The 21,428-nt window shown below is 36.8% G+C and overlaps 1 protein-coding gene across 1 annotated transcript in view; it reads left to right on the forward strand.

The window, feature by feature from the left end:
* Positions 1-21,428, forward strand: part of LOC129078244 (guanine nucleotide-binding protein G(q) subunit alpha) — a 262,495-nt gene that overhangs the window by 197,011 nt on the left and 44,056 nt on the right. Inside the window, exons 4-5 of the mRNA XM_054583001.1 lie at positions 1,982-2,110; positions 4,689-4,818. Of these exons, the coding sequence (XP_054438976.1) occupies positions 1,982-2,110; positions 4,689-4,818 (259 nt within the window). The remainder of the gene's footprint in view (positions 1-1,981; positions 2,111-4,688; positions 4,819-21,428) is intronic.

A 21,428-nucleotide genomic window follows, 5' to 3' on the forward strand; every position in this document is an offset into this window, starting at 1 on the left:
AGTTTTATAATAGTTAAAGATATCAGGCTGGTTTCGATCAGTCAGTAGAGAGCTAATTGCCAGCTAGAGAATCATTCATGTGTTTGGGATAAGGCCACTGGAATATTAATTAGTTGCTTTGGTGTAGGAATTTCCAGGCTGATTTACTTCTGTCTTAAAAGATTGATATGCCTCAGAAAAGGCAATAGTTTTAGTTCTTTATTAATGTCAGGCTTAGCTCTACTATTTTATGATCCCGTGAATCTTAGAGACTTAATGTAACATTTCTTTCAATACCGGTTTCAAATTTAATAGTATAATATGGAAACACCGCTAGTACAAATGGTACTTAAATAGCACTAAAATGAAATCTCAATGTAGAAAACCCATCCATCCATCCATCCATCCATCCATCCATCCATCCATCCATCCAACAAACAAATACCATCCCATACAAGTTGCCAGGCACTCCTTAGGTACTAAGGCAGGAATAACAATGGGTGAGACAAAGTCCTTACCTCAGGTCACATTGACGGAATGTTTGTGCCTGCTGAGGTACAACATGCTCTGTACCAGCCATTTCCTGTTACACATCTCAGAACTCCCTGTGTGTTATTTGTGGGCATAAAGGTGTTGCAGATCTAACCCCTTTCAATTCTAGTAATGACTCTATCTTTTCTTTAAATCTTATCCACCCGTTAACTACTTTGTGTCTATACTTTGTAGTTGTGCTCTGAAACCATCTCCACGCTCCATCCTCCCCAGGGCCAAGGGGAGCCTTGTGACTCTTTGACATCATGAAGATGCTACGCAGAACAGTCATTTTCACCCGTTTATCATCAATTACATCAAATTAGGTCATTCTCAAGGTTGCACATTATTTTTTCACTTTGAAAGAATGAAAAGTGAATGAAATATAATATTTTTTAAATGCCAAAATTACACTGATGGAGAACGTATGTGCTGCCAGGGGTTAGCGTTGGGGTGGGTAGCATAGGGCAGTTCCTCTGTGGAAACAGAACAACTTCGTATCCTGATTGTGGTGGTGAGTGCAGAAATCGCTACATGTGATAAAATTTCATACAACTATATACCCCTCAAATGTGCGTGTGTATAAAAACTGGTGAAATCTAAGGAAGGTCTGTAGTGTAGTTAATAGTACTGGATCGATGTCAGTTTCCTCGTTTTGATGATATACTGTGGGAGTGTAAGATACTACCATTGAGGGGAGCTGGGTGCAAGGTACAGGAGAATTCTCTAATATTTTTGCAACATCTTATGAGTCTAACATTATTTCAAAATAAAATGTGTTTTTTCCTCCAAATGAATAGAAGACTATAATATCAGCTGATACATTTAAAGTTTAGGTGCGGTGACCCTAAACACAGGGAGTATCTGACCTTAGACATCGTTACCTCAGTAACTAGATGTCTTGTGGCTTCACCTGCATCATGAATGACTGACACTTTGAACAGAATTTAGAATATGGTATCCTGTGTTCTCTCTTAGGGAAATAAGGAGATATGTTCAGGAAGAAGCTCTGATGTTCTACAAAAGGCAAAAAGAGAAAAAAGAAAAAAAAAAAAAGACATTCTGACCTGATGTGTAACTCTTTGTTTACGCAAACCTTATTTGTAAAAATAATTCAAAAACTATTTGCTTTAAACTCCTGTTTTACCCACCAGACCTGCTAAACAAGTGGAGGGTAGGAGACTCATTTGATTTATTTTCTTCTTCCCCTTTCCTCTTGTATGGGTTCTAATTGATGGCAAGAGAGAGAACGAGAAATACAGCAAACCAGGTAATCCATAGATGGGTAACCTTGCTCTGACCAGTGAAAGGTTGACATTATCTCTTGAGTTCCTAGACATCTCTACCACTTTCTGATACCTTTCTTTCTATTCTTCACTACTCTCTTATGATTCATTTTTTACCTTCCCTTTCCATAGGTAGGTGTGGTGTTATAGTGTCACTGACATTCTCATTGTCTTCCTTCCTCCAGCTATCTTAATGACTTGGACCGCGTCGCTGACCCTGCCTACCTGCCTACACAACAAGATGTGCTTAGAGTTCGAGTCCCCACCACAGGGATCATCGAGTACCCCTTTGACTTACAAAGTGTCATTTTCAGGTAGTAACTGAGTCCATATAATCCACTTCTGAGCTCTTTTGCCTTGAGTACATTTGATGAACTCTATAAATATTAAATCATGTGTAGGCTTTAAAATAGTATCACTTTATAGCAATTATTATCATTACATACACAAATGAAATAATACAGTCCTGAAAGAGAAAGCAGAGGAAAGATGTATGGGCAGGTTTCTCATTTCAGATTAAATCACCAGGAAAATCAATGAAATCTTAGTTTGCTGATGGTTGAACAAGATCAGTTATTCTGACATTAATACTGATTATAATTTTTTGGAATCATTTTATGTATAAGGATAATGAATATATTTTTAGATTTATGTAAGATATGAATGATCTTATGACCCTAATAATAATAAAAATTACACATTGACAAAACGTCATTGTTTCCTCCAAGTCCTCTGGTACCAAGGCAAAAATTTCCGGTAGCAATGAAACTATGGGATGCTTTGTATTCTTAAGATAAGTTGCTTGTAAATTTTCAAAGCACATGATTTTCAATACGGATTGATTAACCTAATCTAAGTTAGGAAAATAGAGTGAAAAGTTATCACTTCCTCCTTCACTGCTGCTATTCTGAATAATAGTTAAGCAGAGGAATTGTCTTCTGTTTTTAAGATGAGGAAAATGTAAACAATACTGATTACTTTCATTTAATCTCTTAGCACACTGTCACTCAGTTGTACTTTTTGTTAGAATAGAAACCACAGGGTGCTTTGAGAAATGAAGACGGAACATGGAGAGTTGAGTTCTTCTTTAGTTGAGTCCCACTGAAGAAAAACTACGTACAATACAGGGTTGTGGAGCAGGAGTCTAACTCTTTCTGTGTAACTCTGCCCCTGACTCTGATGAGCAGGCCCTGGTCCTTCCCGGCCAAAGCACTGCGTGTTTCATTCTCATCGGTCTCTGCACCTGCAGTCGCATCTGGCTGCCATATACTATGATAGACATATCCAGAAGTGGATGGTAACATTTTGGAAATTATTCTGAGCCTCAGTTTTTTCACCTGTTCTAAACAGTTGCGTTAGACAATCACCAGGGTTCCTTACAGCGTCAGCATTCTGGATTACTTAAATTTTGAGTTCTTAGCATGTAGAGATCTTTAATTTGAAGCACCCAAATTTCCCCCCCTTAAAACCATATTACAGAATATTTTCAGAAAACATAGAGCATTTCATGGAGATCTTCATCTCTTTATTGTTTTATAAATAGTGACCTCTGAAACCAGGTTACTATAACATCTTATTTTTTCTCTGTTGTATGCACTAGCTTTGTAGGACATTTTTGACTCTACAATAAGAGTAGTGACTTAGAAAAATAATTTCCCACCACCATCAAAAGGATTTTGTAAAGACTAGTGTGACAGGATTTCATGGAATGAGTAGCACTCATGTGAGTCACTCAGCATCAGGGAAGAGCTTGCATTTTAGTTTTTTTAAAGACCTAAGAATTCTCACTTTGATTTCCATACTTTGTAAGTGTCCCTGGGTCCATTGTTTTGCCCCTTAGATGCCTATTCATTGCCTTAGAAGACTTTTAGAAGTACTCACTTGGAAGAACCTTGATTTCTTAGTTTAGGTTTAAGGCTTAGAGGCAGGAGAACACCAGATACAGCTGCAATTTTCAACAAATGCTTTCAGAGCCATACTCAGACTTTTATACCTAAAGTTCTCATTCATTGAAAGTATTTTAACCTGTGAACATTGTACACATTTTCATGGAGATGTGGAACAACAGTTTGAAGAGACTTGAATCCAGTACCAAGTGCTAGGTTATTTTCATATCATGTAATCACTCAAATTGGTTGATGTCAGTGGTGATCCCTGAGCAGTAACTCAGCACAAAATTGAAGTGTTAAAAACAAATCCTTGAAATAGTTCAAACGATTGCCTCTTGTAGAATGCACAGCGTTCACGGCAGGTTAGCAAGCTGTTTTGTACATAAGTCTAATCGCACTTGTGTTGCCCAGTACGACTAGACCTGTCCCAGATTATTGCCAATATTGGGAGGAAAAACAGCCCAGAATGCTTACCCTACTGATAAAGGTTCAGGGGAATTGAGTTTGGATTTAGTTGAAGCATCACACACAACCATGTTGAAATGTATAGCATCTTTTATCTTTTAAATGTGTTTGCAATCATTCTAGCATCTTTGAGACACATATGAGGATCATCATTCTCATTTTATAGGAAAATGAACTGACTGAAGTCAATATTCACCATTAAAGCTTAATACAGATAAAACTCATTTTGTTTACTCTTCAGTGCTTGATTAAATAAAATACCATTTTGATTAGCTCAGCACAGGATTATTTTTTACAAAGTTAAAATTTTCATACACACCTGGTAACTTGCTGATAACTGCAGTGATTATTACTCAGAATGTTTTGACTTTGACTGTTAGGTAACAGAAAGTGAGTAGATGCTCAGTAAGTATTAATTGAATTGACTTGGGTGACTATTCTTTTTAGAGAATATTTTTCCTAAGTTTGTAAGTAAAGCTATATTTATATTGATTTTTTTCTTTATATGCTATTAATATGAATATTGTTAACCTTGCAGAATGGTCGATGTAGGGGGCCAAAGGTCAGAGAGAAGAAAATGGATACACTGCTTTGAAAATGTCACCTCTATCATGTTTCTAGTAGCGCTTAGTGAATATGATCAAGTTCTCGTGGAATCGGACAATGAGGTGAGTGCTCGTTGGACAAGCAGCGGATTGTCATTTTAATATCTGATTCAAATAAATGATAGGAAGCAGGGTGTGGGTTGTGGAGTAAACTGACTTCATTGCTTTCTTGACTAATTATTTAGGGATTTTAAAATTAATGAAAAAAACTCCTTTGGTACACATAGTGCATTCAGAAAGGTGAGCTTTTTTGTCAGATGTATGAGCAGATCTGTGTGTTCAGGTCTCATTAGAGGCAATTTGATACGTTTAACATTCTGCAGAGGCTCTGAAAAATCAAAATAACAAATCTTAGGCTAATCATCAGATCGTTTTGTAGCCTTCCTGCGGGCTGGAGTCCGGGAGTGGCAGAGTGAGTCAGCCTGTTTTGTTTTGTTTTCATTTTGTCTAAATCATTGTTTCTGTGGTGGGTGGGTCCTAAAGAGTACTGAAAACTCAAAACCTCTCCTGGCAAATGTGAGTGACTTTGCAGCTGGGCCCTAAATCAGTTCGTTGTGGAGCCATGAAGTGTTCTGATGATGTGGCCTTTCTGCTCTTACAGAATTCTACATGCTATTGCATAATTTTGTCTCTACTAAGCAGTGTGTGATTGGTAGGCCTGTCTGGAAGACTGATTCATTAATGTAAGCTCCTCCCAATTACATGGAAATTTAACAGGTATAAATATGGATTTTGAGGATAATAAAGGCTTGGTGATGAGTCGGAGTTGATTAGAGAGTATAATTAAAGGCCATAGAAAACTGACGTTGGGCTGGAAATCGTTGTGGTGTTGGAGAAATAGAGAAGATGACATTGATACCTTGTTGGGGCAAGGATTGCAGATTGATGTGCCAATAGTTCAAGCATTAAATATCCTTCTAATAGGGTAGAAAATAAAGAGAAGAAAGTGAGATATCCCTAAAGCTGATTAAAATAAGATGTGGCATATTAAAATGTACTTTTAATGCTGTACATCTGTTAAGTATACAGGAATTCTGGCTTCTTGGTTCTTTTAAGTAGAACCAAGAAACCAAATTTTATTTCTTTCTGTAAGTGTTAATATGTCCATTAACATACACATCTAATCCTCCATAGCATTTCTTTGGTATGTAGGATTGATAAAAAGTTCACGATCCATTATTTTATATAGAGCTGAGAGTGACCTATTCATGCATTTCAGAACCTTTCCTGGGTGCAACTTTATGGGCCTTTGAATCAATCAGAAAACAGCTTTTTAAAAATGAGGTTTATCAGCTGTAGCTGTAAAGCAAAGTGCTTGAAAGTTAAATTTATCAAAACTTAAGTTAATCATTGCCATCAGAATTTTAACTATGCTATCTCTATACAGTAGTCCTCTCCTCCTCTGTGATTTTGCTTTCTGTGGTTTCAGTTACTGCAGCTGATTGAGATCCAAAGATACCAAATGAGAAATTCCAGAAATAAACAATGAAGCTCAGTAAACAATTATTAACCCCCTGTGCCATTCTGAGTGGCTTAATGAAGTCTTGGGCTGACCCACCTGGGGTGTGACTCATCCCTTTGTCCAGTGTACCCACGCCGCAGCCACTCCCCCACGCCGCAGTCCCTTAGTAGGGGGCTACCTCTGTTATCAGATCAACCATCCCAGTAGCTGTGTCGAAGTAACGGTTTTTTATTTAAAAATGGCCCCCAAGCACGAGAGTAGTGATGCTGGCAGTTTGGATATGCCAAAGAGAAGCCGTAAAGTGCTTTCTCTACATGAAAAGGCGGAAGCTGTCCAATTAATAAGGGAGTCCTCATTCACATGACTGTCACTGCAATATTGTTATAATTTTTCTATTTTACTTGTAGTTGTTAATCTCTTACTGTGCTTAATTTATAAATTAAACTTGATCATAGACATGTATATATGTGTAGGAAAACAGTCTACATTGAGTTTGGCGACATGCACAGTTTCATGCATCTGCCTTGGAACACATTCGCTGCAAGTAAGAGGGGCACCGCTGTATGCCTTTCTATCTATATTTGTGTTGTTTTGTTGTTCCGTTATCCTTGGTTGTAATTTTTTTTAACATACTGTATATTTCAGAAGCAGACATTTCTGATGTCTTTAAATGTCAAATCAAAACAAAAAAAATATTTTGAGGGCTTGTCTACTATATGCTAGGTACCAGGGAATCTAAAGAGATACAAAATGAAAAAAAAAAAAAATCAACTTAAATGACCTCCTAAAAGAGATTTTATAAGTGCCTTTGTAAGATGTAAGAAACACATAATTTTATTTATGTCACATTTACGTTATAGCTAGCAATAAAAATGTGTTTATCAATACACATTGTATATGAGATAAATGCATTGTATCTCTAAAGAAATATATATTGTGATTTAATGCTAATCAATTTACCACTTTAAAATTTGCAAAAGAGAAAAGAAAGTAAATTCCTTAGACAGCTCATTAGCTAATTCTAGTTAATCCATTTCTTCAATTATCTGGATATTACAGAGGTCATTCCATTTTTTACATGATGTTGCTTGTGGAGATCAGGTTTTTGTATAAAAGTCTGTTATTTTATATTGATTTGAAGAAGATAAGATTGCTTTGGTTATCAAATACCATAATTACATTTTCCACAGTAACGTACATTCAATGTATAGGCACGGCATACATCTAAAAATATTTTACCAGTTTCTTTTGATTCCTGTGGTGATGTGTTATGCTACGAATTAAAATAACAAATCTATTATTTTTTTCATTAGGACTCCCTAATCACTTGTGAATATTTTTACAGCCTAACTTCTATGAGTAAAAGTCATTTTTATGTTGATCGTTTTTCAGACCTCAAATCAAGCCTGATGGTATTATTGCAGATAATCTTAAGCAAGTACTGCTTCTTAATTACTTCACCCATGTTAGCTGTAGCCATCGCTGTTGGCACTGTTGGTAATGAGGAAACACTGTCAAAGTATTTTTTTAATGTCGGGATGTAGTCACATTACTTTTTTTTTAATCAGTTGTACTAATATATGAAAATATTGTTGCCTCTCTACTTTCTTAAATCATGAAGGAAATTTGAAACTATGGAATTCTGCTTTCCTTAAGTTTTATGTTTTTGGTGGGACAAAACTGAAATAAGTCCCCCCAAAATTTATGTTTTTGGTTTTGAAATCTGAAGTTAATAACTTTAATCCAAAGCAGACTTTGTTGTACCTCCCTTGGTATATATTTTGAGAAAAATCTGAGAGTGGATACAGACAGCCCCCTTTCTGTCCCAGGGACTGGGAAAAAGGCACTGCAGACCACCAGCCAAAGCTACTCTGGGACATATTTTAGATTGTTGTTTTGCTTTTAATATTTATAAAACTTTTTGTATTCATCTTCAAAATTTATGTAGATCTGCTTTGGTCTGTCTAAATTCTCAGCCTTCCTAGAGTGTGAGGAATGCATTTCTTTTGTTGTGTTTTTTTAATTCAAAGAAGGAAATACATTATCAAGTAGTGGGTGAGAATTATCATGGTTGTAGAGTTGTCTTGATTTGCATATTCCCTTTGCTGTCTGATTTTCCCTGTGATAACACATCAGCATGAAGCCAACCATTTTGCTGTAATCTTTTCATGCATATATTATTTCAGTGCCTCCGAAATCCCAGAGCACACAAGGCGTTTGCATAACGTATTTCAGTTTATCAGTGTGTATCCAAACTCTGTCTATTAGTCTTTTACTTTTCTGGTTTTCCGTAACATGAATATCTGAGAGCTATTACAAACATGCTTTCTTAGACAGTGACCTAGGGTTTGCCTTACAGACCAACCGCTTTATAGAATCCCAAAGACTTTCTTTCTGGTTCTTTTTTTAACATTGCTTCTTTTAACGTGTGCTTCTAGCTTATGTTAATTCTTTTGAAATAGTCATGACTGGCTATGTCTTAGTTTTATGAAAATACCAAAAGAATTTCTCATACACCAGTCCCCGTTTTGAACCGAGATGAATTCCCTAAGATTGGTTCTCACAACCATTTATCCTTCAAACCTGATTCTTGGAATTGCTCAGTATATTTTCTAAGAAACTGCAAAAGAAGAAAGTAAACATTTATAATACTTTAAGCACTCCATGCCTGTTCAAAACTTGCTGAACACCATTACTCACTTGAATCTCACCAGCTGACCTCCCTGAGTGAGCTAGATCAAGGTCCGCTGGTGTACCTTAGAACAAGGGGACTGTATGGAGAGATGAAGACCCATGGTCACAGTCTCCCAAGGCCCCATCCTCTGCCGTTCTAGAAGAGCTTCCTTGCCCTTCCTTCACAGTGTCTTCCAGGAATTAGAGACAAACTCAGAGGAAAAGCAAGAGAAGCTGTTCAAGGTGGGGGACAAGGGCTTGGAAGTAGAATGAAAATCCTGCCCTTTCAAGAAGGACGGGAGATACCTCTCCTCTACCGCTCTCATTATTCTCATAAGTAACAGTAGGCTTTACCTGTAATTCAGATTTCCTGTGTTGTTCATTTGAGTTTTGAACTATCTAATAACAGATCGTCTGAAGTATGAATTTCTTTTGGATATTTCTTCTCTACTTGGTTTTAAAATGAAGCCATTTTGAAGTTATTCAACTACAACCAAAGTTTGAATATTTTCTTTAAAAGTGTGAAACGTGTATTTTGTTCTGCTCTAAAAACTCTAAGTGAGCTTTGGGAATTTTTTTTAGATACAATTCAGCTGTAAGGGAAAACTGACTAAAAAATGAGGAGAAAAGAAAATGTGAACTCCAAAGGAAAATTTTAAGTAGCAGTTAAAAATGAGAGCTTAGGTTAAGATATCTGGTCTCAATTAGACTAGCTCTAACCCTCCTTTATTGACTCTTAATCAGATTATGAAATCAGAAACTACATCTTGCTTCTTGGCCTTTGGTATACTTGTCTGTGATTCATGGCCTGATCAGCAAGGATATTCCTGAAATACACCCTACTTTTTTGTATTCAACCCCTTTTCCATTTCCTCTTTCCTTTGTTCATTCAGTCACCTGTCCCTATTTGAAACTCCTTTCCTCACCCTATTTCATTGCTCACCATTTCTGTTTCCTCCATTATTTTACTTCCTCATTTACATTGCTTGCAGGAAGGTAAAAGGAAGTTTTCTGATCACCAGTTATGCATTAGAACCAGAGACCTTAGTGCTGGTAAGGGTGTGGAGAAGCAGGCACACACAGATGCTTTTAGTGTGAATGTGCATTGGAAATCGTTTCAAGACTTTACATTAAACCCATATTAGCACAATCTATGCAATAGTTTTTTAAAGACAAATTATCTTATATTAAAAAGACAGATTACAAAATAGTATGTTTAGTATAATCTGATTTCTGTAATCACAACTAATTACATATATATGAAATTACAGGTATGGTTATTAGCCCCCCAAAAGAAAAGAATTTGGGAGATTTTATACCAAGATAAAGGTGTAAACAGCCCCACAGCAAAGAATTATTTGGCCAAAATGTCAATAGTACCAAGAAACTTAGCAAATCACTTTTGAAACTTTTGATTAGTCACAGCACCTCTATACACTGCACAAATCTTTTTTGCATTTCAGTTGCGTTTCTACCTTTCTTGAAATAATAAGGCATAGTACAGTGAAAATGTTGCATTTTTTCTTCCATCTTCAATATTAAAATGCACAAAAGTTCACTAATTTTGGTAAGTTTTTTTAATGCACGCTAATATGACAGCTGTCACAATGCAATCTAACAAAATTGTTTCAAATGAAGTTAAAGACAACTAAACGCTACTAGAGACATCACACAGAAAAAACCAGATGAACTCTTTGGCCAACACAATACGTATCTATGTGTTGATAAATAATATATAATATTGGATTCTAAATATTATGCATGATTCTAAATTCTCTTTCAATGATTTCATTTAGCACTTTTTTTCTTAGCGTTGTTTTTGAGATTTTTTGGGGGGGTTAAACATGGCTCTAATGCATTCATTTAGACTATAATATACTTGCATTATGTGAAAAAGCCCTAGTGTGTTTCACATGCTTCTCAGCCCGTCAGCTTGTTTCTAATGCAGATTACCTTCTCCTCTCCTTGTCTGTTCTCCCCCTTACCCCAAGCCCCAGAGGAGTTGTCTTAAAAAAAATGGTGCCGTCACGATTTTAAACATATTCTGGTTATTATCATTTGCCGGTTATATACACCCATACAGACATCATCTTTCAGTATGTGGCTGGTCTTTTCGCTTTATCCTATGAAAGAGTTTTCATCTTAGCATGGCCGGCTCACTCATATCCTCTGTTAGTTATATTATTGTATTCTCTTCAAGAAGTTTTTTATTTTCCTAAAGAATGTGAAGATATAGCCTTTATTTTCTAGTAAAAGTTCCAAGGTTTTGCTTTTCATAGGCTTTCTGTACACCTATACATGGTTTTTGTATATAATAGGAAGGATTTAATATTTTTTGCCTTATTTCTGTTCAATTGTCCCTATACCATGTAGTGAACAGTAAATACATCCTTCATCTCCACTGATGGTTTTCAGCCTTTTAAATTATGAAATATACACATCCACATAAAGAGAACTACACAAATAAAAAATGTACAGCACACTGACATCCCAAAACACCTGTGTATCCAACACCCCGTCAAGAAACAGAACATTGCCAAGACCACTGAAGGCCTGCTAGTGCCCCTGCCCCAGCAGGTAACTACTGCTCTTTAAGGTAATCACTCCTTTGCTTTTCGCTATCATTTTAATACTTAAATATGCATCCCTGAACACTATCATTTAGTTTTTACTTATGTTTAATTTTTATACAAAGGGAATGAAATAGTGTGGTTTTTGCATTTTATCGAGATGGTATGCTATTTTGAACTTACATAAAGTTTTGTGTCTGGCTTCTTTTACTCAACATTATGTTCATAAAGTATAAACATTCCATTCCATATTCTGTATAATTCACTTATTTCCATTGCCATGTAGAATTTGCATGAAAATACAACAATTTGTTTATTTATCCATTCTACTGTATATGGACTCCTGGTATGTTTCCAGTTTGGGGCTATAGCAAATAATGCCGCTGTGAATATTCAGGTAAATGTGCCTGCGAGCACATGGGTGTACTTTCCTGCTGGATATATGTCCAGGAGTAGAGTCACGGCACCTTGGGAATATCTACCTTCATCTTCAGTAGATGGGACAAAAGTATTTTCCAAAGTGAAAGTACCAATTTATACTCCCACCAGTAATATCTGGAGGTTTTGTCACTTCCCATCTTTGCCACCCCTTGCTACTGTCAGTTTGTTTTTGTTTTTAATGTTAGCCCTTTTGGTGGCAAGATCTGAGCCGTAGTCCCTGTGTGTGCCTGTTTACGTGGCCGTTCCCTCAGTCCTAACGCATAGCCCTTGTGCAAAGCAGTTATGGTTCACTGAGGCCCCATCCCCTCAACTGCCTCCTCCAGAATCAGCAAATATCTTTTAGGAAAAGTGTCACCAAATACAGGCTCACTTCTCTAGATTTGTCCTTTCCCAGATTCTGGCCTGGTAATTCTTACAACTTTTTAGCTCTCTGAGGCCTTTACACAAATGTAAATATTTTTTATTCTGTTAGTCCTTCTAACAGAATAAAATCTCCTTCACACTAATATTAATGACATACATGATATGTGTCAGGTCTTATTACATGCATGGGTCTTCCTCTGGGCTATTTGGTTGATCTATTTACTACTCCTGTACCCAATGTAAAAGTTATCTAACCACTGGTTTTATAATGATCTTCATATCCGGTGCATCAAATCTATCTACGTTGTTGCTCTTCAGAATTTTCTTGGCTACTCTTAGTCCTTTACTCTTCTATTTGAATTTTAAGCTCATCTTACCAAATTAAAAAAAAATTTGATTGGAATTTTAATAAAAAAAGATATATATTGATAAAAATAAAAATTTGACGTTAGTTTTTCCATTTCACAGTATTAAGTTTTACATTCCATAAACATAACGCGGTATAGCCCACCATTCATCATTTAGAACACTGCTTTTGTCTTTATGTGTTCAGTTTTTATAAATGTTCCATGTGCACTTGAAATTGTGATTTTATATTTTTGGGTGCAAGGTTCTACTACATTATGTCTATTATTACAACAAACTTGTTAATTTAGCCATGCAGATCTTCAATAGCCTCATTAATTTCTTGTCTGCTTGATCAATTATTGATAGTTATTTTTATTATTTTTAATAATGTTGTTACTGACATACACATATAGGGAAATATATAAATTATGTGTTCAGTTTGGTGAATTATCACCAAGAAAAAAAATCCTTTCACTTTTTTGAAGAAAAGTAATAAAGCCATCTGAAAAATAATAATGTGGGTGTTTTTGTCCCCCCTTACTGAGGTGTGTTTTTCTTTAATTTCTCACTTTGGTTATAAACTTGTCCATTTTTTAAATTATACACTTCTACTTTTCATATTTTGAGACTTCATTATTATATACTATGTAAGTTTGATATTTATATATATTTCTGATGAATCGTTTTCTTTGTTATCAAGAAGATTTTTTTAAAAGTCAGGAATGCTCTTTGCTGAAATAAAGCAGTTATGAAAGGAGCAAACCAGAGGTGGTGGGATCCTGCCTTTCAGCCTAGGGGAGTCCGCAGGAAAGGCTCAGTGTTCTCATAAGTGCTGGGGACTGAGCAGTAGAGGCGGTTGGTGGTGGCGGCAGCAGGTGAGGGAAGCAGTGGCCAGATGACATGTGCAGGAGGGGCAGGTTCAGTAGGTCACGGCTCACATGGGAAGGGACAAGTACTTCGGAAGCATAGTGACAGAAGGTCTGGCTCTATGGTAAGCAGAAAAGAGTAAGTTGAAATTTTTAACAGTTTATTGAGATAAAACTCATATACTGTCAAATTTACCCTTTTAAAGTATACATGTCAATGGATTTTTGTTTATTCATAGAATTATACAAACATTGCCACCAATTTTTTCATATAAATACACACAGTTGACCCTTGAATAGTGCAGGGGTTAAGGGCATCAACCCCTGTGCAGTTGAAAATTCAAGTGTGATTTTTGACGTCCCCAAAACTTAACTACTAATAGCCTACTGTTCACCAGAAGCTTTAATGATAATATAAGCAGTCAATTAACATATATTTTCTATGTTATATATAATATACTGCATTCTAACAATAAAGTAAGCTAGAGAAAAGGAAATGTTAAGAAAAATTATAAGAAAAATACACATACAGTACTGTACATATTTATTGAAAAAAAATTCTTGTATTAAGTGGACCCGTTCAGTCCTAAGAAGAGTTGTTCATTTTTTATGCTGTTCACCTTTTTACTTGTTGATGGGGTGAAGTAGCAACTTCCAGACTCCCTAAATGCTAGACTGGAAACAGGAACTCACTACTGTCTAATTTGGGGACTTTTTTTTTTACCCGGAAAGGAACCCTGTCCTCCTTACCAGTCACTCTCCCTTCCATCCCCTCGTCTTAAGCAACCCCTGATCTACTTTGTCTCTATGGATTTGCCAATTCTGAACAATTCATGTAAATCAAATCATATAATATGGAGCCTTTTGTTCTTATCTGTATGGCAGTATGTTTTAGTACTTCCTTTTTATTGGAAAATAATATACCATTTTATGGATATACCATATTTTATTTATCCATTCATTAGTTGATGGCTACTTGGAATGATCACACTTTCCAGTTATTACAAATAATGCTGCTATGACTATAGCCCCTTTGTTCATAGCCCCTTTAATCCAATAATTCCACTTTAAGGGATTTATACCAATAATCCCTTTAATCTACTAATTCTACTTTAAGGGATTTATACTAATTGTTTAATTAGCTCCATGTCCCAAAGATATGTACAGGATAGTCCATCACAGCCTTGTATATAGTTGTGAAGTATTCAGCAGTAGGAGTTTGGTTAAAAAATCAGAGTATATCTAAAATAATAAAACACTGTATACTAAAATGATAATATGAATGTATAATTACTATTAGGTAGAAAGTCCTTATATATTGGTGTAAAGAAATTATTTCAAAATAATATAGATAGCATGCATCTAATTTTTAGAGATATGTAACAAAGGTATTTATTATTGATGCATACAAAAGTGTCTGGAAGGCTAATGTGAAACTATTAGCAGAGATTATCTGAATGGATGGATTAAGAGTAATATTGTTTTTATGTTTCATTTTACTTATTTTCTAATTTTTTTCATGAACATATATATATGCTGTGTGGACTAAAGAAATGATAGATATTTTAGAAGTTAAGAAATCATTTAAAAGAGTTCATCAATTAACATCTAGTTAAATAAAAATAAGCTTTTTAGATTGCCCTCTGTTTTCCTAATTACTTTAAGAAGCATAAGATGGAGATACAAGTGACTAAAGAAATCTGTACAAATGACTAGTCACAGAAGCTTAGCAATATTAGAAAACACCCATTTTCCATCAGTTGGCTCACAATGTCTTCAAAACTGAGAAAGCCTGCAGAAATAATACAAACTAAGGCGTTATTGAAATAAGGGAGACAGTTTTACGAGGTTAGGATTTATCTCAACCCTTGTTTTTCATCTTAGATGGAGCAAATGCAGGGGATTGAAAGCTCAAAATAAATGAAAGCTCTGCATTGTAGACAATCAAATGAAAATGCTGTAGGTTCAAAGCCAGAGGAATCTGGACCACTTCAGTGGCCAAATTTAACCAGCTGGGGTCTTTCTTGAGTGTCATCTGATTCTCCCTTTTTTAAAAAAGAATTATTTGCCTTTTAGCAGGAATCTGCATTTTCGTAAAACTTAAAATTAAGATCATTATCTAGGGCTTTGTTATTCTTACAAGGGTGTCCAACCTTTTGGCATCACAGCACCACACTGGACAAAGAGTTGTCTTGGGCCTCACGTTAAATACATTGCGACATGTAATCACAAAGAATCTCATAATGTTTTAAGTAAATTTATAATTTTGTGTTGGGCTGCGTACACAGGCATCCTGGGCTGCATGTGGCCCAGAGGCCACAGGCTGGACACCCCTGTGAGTTTGATGGAACTTCAGATTGCATGAAATTTTCTTCTGGAAGATTAGGTTAAGGTTCAAGGGCATGAATAATTGCCATTCTCTAGGTTTCTGTTGCTGCCTCAGTTAAACCTGCTACAGGGCTATCTCCAACGTGTTTTTCTGCACATGAGCCAGTGTAGAAAGGAATAAAGGCAGTGTGTTTTTTGAATTGCCAATTCATGTTATGTGAATTGCTACTGTAAAACAAGAATAAGAGAACAGGGATCTCTTTTAAAGGACATGGGACCACTATGATGTCTGACTTGAAGACAGTCTCCCAAGAGGCAACAGGGAAATTAGAGAGAGTCCTGGTTTGAATCACATCTCCACTCATTTTAAACTGGGTAATCTTGAACAAAATATCCCTGTGCTTCCCTTTGATGTACAAAATGAGGGTATTATTTGTCTCAAAGTGTTATGAGGGTTATTAGAATAGATAACATGTAAACTTATTGGAGCACAGAGACATTTAGTAAATGATAGTTCTTAGTACCAATAATCTTAATAATGAAAGAGACACTGTGATAACTTTTATTTCTAAACAACATCATCTTTAAGAGAACTCTTTGTTTTGACATTTATGCTTTCCAGCTAGAGTAATAGACTTAACTGATATTTGTTCAATAAGATAAAACGTGGGGGAAACTGTTATTTGTGCAAATGCTAAAAAACAAGGAAGCTTTTGTTTAAGAAAATTCTTCTTAGCATAACAGAAGGAAAGGGTTTTAAAATGCAAAGAAAGGAACTAAAATCAATATGGCTTTTAAGATACAGCTCTTCATATTCATAACATTTATCTGCTTACATGTCTTATTTATCATGGTGTTTATATTAGTCATGACTTTGTGGTTGAAAAAGACAAAAATTCTCACAAAGTAGCTCAAGCACGGAGTAACTCGCGCAACCAGAAAGTTGTCTTAGGGGGCTCCTTGAACCTGGGATTTGGTTGGACATCTCTCTCTCTCCTCCAGCCTTGAATCACATCCTCCCAGCATAGCAACCCAAGAGAAAAGGGAGTTCCCACTCCAAACTGAAAATCTGAGAGACAGGGGTATAGAGTGTTGATTGTCTCCGGGTAAGTTAACATTGACCCAGTGGTCACAGGCAGCTTGGGTTTCAGATGACTGGGTGTCATGGAGGAGAACACACCTGTCAGAGAAAAACAATAGCCACTATAATGTTGTTTTCAAATTACAGGTTTCAACATATCAGGGAGTTGCAACCATTATTGGGTTTTGAATTTCATATATAAGTTATGCACAGCATCTTTAAAAATGAAATAAAACATATTTCATTAAAATTGAACAGAAAATATCAAAGAGAGTCATAGTTGAAATTACTGTTTTATGAAACTCATGTTTCCATTATATTGTGTATGTGTGTGTGCATGCTAAATAAATCTAAAATGTATTTGTTAATGTGGATCGCGGTTTAGAAAGCCTCCAGGTCTACATTGCACGATGCTCTTCACTGGCCAATGACTGCCATCAATGGGAAGGTGACCCGCCTGGAACTGGGATCTGCCCTAGGCATTGGGAAGACTAGTGAGTGTGGAACAGCACACAGCAGCGGTTGGGAAATACTTGCTTCTAACCTCCCAGTCAACCCTCCCAGCTTTGGATTTTTGTTTTGTTTTGTTTTGTTTTGTTTTGGGTAGGGAGTCTGGAGGGCAGTAGTTTGTTTTTGTTTTTGTTTTGTTTTCCCTTTCTGTGACTCAATTTAACATAAAAATAATTATCAGAATCAGCTATGGCCACAATTTCCACTCGGTTTGTATGTTTTAACATTACAAAGTCTTCCACTAACAGGGCTGCCTTCACAGGTGTGCATTCTTGTGCAACGACACAGGGCCCCACATTTGGTTTAATTATTCTCTGACGTTGCCATCTTAATAATGTTTGAATAAGGGCCTCATGTTATCGTTTTGCATGAGGCCCTGTAAATTATGTAGCCAGTCCTGCCCACTATGCACTAAACTGAGATCGGTAGTTAGAATCATGTTTGCCTGCACCCAGAGAGCTGTGGGCATCCTTAGTGTTCACCTGTGCTGCAGCGCATGATACTAACAAGGGGAATATGTCTTTAATTCTCTGTTAATCTTAGTATCGCTTGGATGCCTCTTAGTTTGAATTCTCATTTAAAGAAATGACATTAAACGTGTTCCTCCTACTGAATTTGAGGCATGTTGATATGTACTGTAATCACCCGCCTCACTTCCCCAGTGGTGCCAGGCTGACCTTCCCAGTGAGGTCGGGCAGAAACTACTCATTGAAGCCCAGGCAGGCCAAACTTACGTTCATGTATGCCCCATTTCCGCCCATCCTCTCAGTGCCCCGCCCCCAGGCCTTAAATAGGCTGTCAGCTTGCTAAAAGGGAAGAGACAGCATCAAATTTAAAAGAGCTCGTGCTCAGGTTACATATTCATTAAACTGAATTTCTAGCATATGGTGTTTGTACGCAGGTGCTTCCCTCTCAACTCATCCTAGAGTCGCCCATTGAACTGGAGTGATGAATAGGCTCGTTCCCCTCCCTGCCCCACTCCTCCCCAAAACTAACCAATTATAAAAACTACGCACCACCCAGGTAAAACAGGGTTCTGTTTCTCATAACCTAAAAAAGAAAAATCTTAAAACACTTTTATCTTCATTTTGTGATTCAAATTCCAAATTGACCTGCACTGAGTAAGAATTCCTTTGGCACGGATACAAAGCATATATAATATTTTGTTTTAATTCATATTCTCTAAAATGACCAGAATTTCTGTTGTGTTTAGTTCCTGTCCCCCTGACTAGGGAGGTCTTGCTGTGGGACTTGTCAAAAAAGAGAAAAAGCTCCAAAGATGTTGGAGCTGGAATTTAGGGGGGTCTGAGCCATCCGCTACATGATTCACAGGTTGGAATTTCAGATGCTAGCTCACACAGAAGTAGGAGTCTTTCCAAAGGGGAAGACAGTAATAAAAAACACCCAGGGAGGACTTTTCTGACAAAGGCCTTTTGTTGACACTGATAATAAGCTCCCTGTCTTTTTGAATCTGGCAGGCTCTGGTCTCTGGTTTCAGTTGAGATTGTTTTTTTGGGTCTTGGGATGGGAAGTGTTTACCTGCCTTTCCACAGATCCTCCAGGCATTGAGCACATTATAAATGAACCAACATCTAACTGGATAAAAAACCATTCTACTCCTTATTAGACAATGAATGAGCCTTCATCAGTCAAAATGGTCTTCCTTTATCTCCTCTCACCAATACAGATTGCCTTTTAAAAAAATGGAGAATAAATTTTTAAACCTTATCTTGTGGAATGATACATGTCATTTTGAACACTGAAATTAACTTAGAATGCTTAATATTTGAAATCATAAGCTAAATTCTAACACCAAACTGAAATTTCTCAATTTGTACCAATCATTTTGTTAATTATTCAGTCCCATCCTGAGGAGAAACTAGTGCTTATATAGCTATTTTATTAACCAAGCACACAATCCCTATTAGATTCTGCTTAGCTTTTATACTGAGAGAACAGGTAATTCTTGCTGGAATTATTACAGTCTGTGTTCCTATTTTGAGTATCATAACCTCAGTACATCAGAAACTCGTGCATCCTTATGAAACCTTCTGTCCGCCTGGGGTAGAGAGCTATGTGAACGTTGGGAGGGCATTCGCAATTCCTGTTGCTTCTTTCCAGCAGCTGTGTCCCCCTTATAACAGTTGCTTAGCTGTTTGATATAGCGCGTGACTCCAGTGGGTTTCAAAAAACAAAGGCTAAGTCCACTCCCTATGTCTGGCACGACACACATCCTTGTTTTATCAGTGTCCGCACATCACTGGCTGCATTAAAGGACTCTGGGTTAGCTGTCTCATTCCACCTGCTTATCATCAGAATGGGTTATCCAGAAGTCACTGTTGACTGAAAACACCACTTGGAGCATTATTAGAGCATAACTAATGTTACAGAAGAAGTCTTTGCCAAATACCAGCTTAAGACAACTGCTCACTGGAGTTCCCCATAGGTTTCCGAATCCTCCAGGTTGGCTTAGACTCCTCTGAGTGTTTGGCTATGTTAAAGTAGACCCTGGAGAACTGATTCTTTTACTGAAAGTTTGGAGAGAGATTTCTTCAGAAAACATTTCTCAATATAAAGGAATACCTCAAAGAAAAAGTATACTGCTGTTCTACTCGCCATTCAAGTTAACCAGTCCATTTGAAACTGAAGAGCAGATGGATCTTGTGGCAGGAAGGGCAAAGGAGAGCCTTTGATCTCATGTCTTCAAGTCCCAAGCTCGGTCTTTATTTCACAACACCCAGCTGTGGCAGGGACATTCCTGTCTCTGAGTAGACTTATCTCATGGCAGAAAGTTCCAGGGCTATATGTTTATTGAACACCTACAGTTGAATGAATTCAGGCCTAAAGAGATCCTGAGTATCCTGGCTTATTCAGAGTTAGCTTCCCATTAGCAATTTTAGAAAAAAGTGCTTAGAGTTCTAAAGAGGATTCACTCCCCAGACCTGCTGCTTTCTCACCATTGACCTTGGGATTCTCAGGGCCTCAGCGTATTTAGCTGTAAAGCAGGGATAACAAACAGTACTTTCCTCAACAGTATTAGAGTTACTGTAAGGATTCATTAACTTCATATATGCTAAGTATTTAGATGAGTGCCTCACACATAGTAAATGCTATAAAAGTGATTATTATAAGTATGATGATGATGATTCCTAATCCAGGAGTCTAAAAATGTTCCCTTTGGAAATTTTCTTCTTACCTGGGACTCAGAGTATAAAAGCTACAACCTCAAAACATTAAAACTTCAATAAATTCCCTCTTGAAGAAGGAGCAAGTAGGGAGAGGGGCACAACGACTTGAAGATTTAACAGTCTTACCCTGGCCGGGTGGCTCAGTTGATTGGAGTATCATCCCGTGCACCAAAAGGTTGTGGGTTCGATTCCTAGTCAGGGCACATACTGTGGTTGTGGGTTTGATCCCTGGTCAGGGTGCATGTGAGAAGGCAACCGATCAATGTTTCTTTATTTCTCTCTCCATCTCTCAAATCAATAAACATATCCTCAGATGAGGATTAAAAAAAAGATTTAACAGTTTTGATTAAATGTCTGGATGGGCTAAGGAGAGAAAGAAGGTGAATGATTTTGCATATGAAATTCCCTGAAAACAAACCAGTTCAAGATGTATATTGTTCCTTCTCTTTTAAGCAGTTTTATCATTAAAGAAAGAGAGGCTTCTTTTTAGATATTAATAGTCTCATTCCATTTTACCAAATTGCACTGGAATTCTTATAGAAATATGACAAGAATTACTGTCAAATTGTTTGTACCTTTGAAAATTTATTCCTATATCCTGGCTTGCACCATTTTCTAATAGCTTCAGTATAGATCTGAATTCCTTGTTGAGCGAAATTATAAACTTCTTGGCAACAATAACTGGTGATGTATATTGGTAGAGCAGCTGACCACCTACATGGTATGTTCAGAACAATGGTTCTCAACAGGACTGGGGGAAGGCTATTTTGTCCCCCACGGAACAGCAAAGGACCAATGTCTGGAGACATTTTGGGGATCTCTCACAGCTGGAGTTCTTTCGGC

The sequence above is a fragment of the Pteronotus mesoamericanus genome, unplaced genomic scaffold (assembly GCF_021234165.1).
Source record: "Pteronotus mesoamericanus isolate MK-2021 breed Mesoamerican mustached bat unplaced genomic scaffold, CSHL_Meso_final contig_73, whole genome shotgun sequence".
NCBI classification, from domain to species: Eukaryota; Metazoa; Chordata; class Mammalia; order Chiroptera; family Mormoopidae; genus Pteronotus; species Pteronotus mesoamericanus.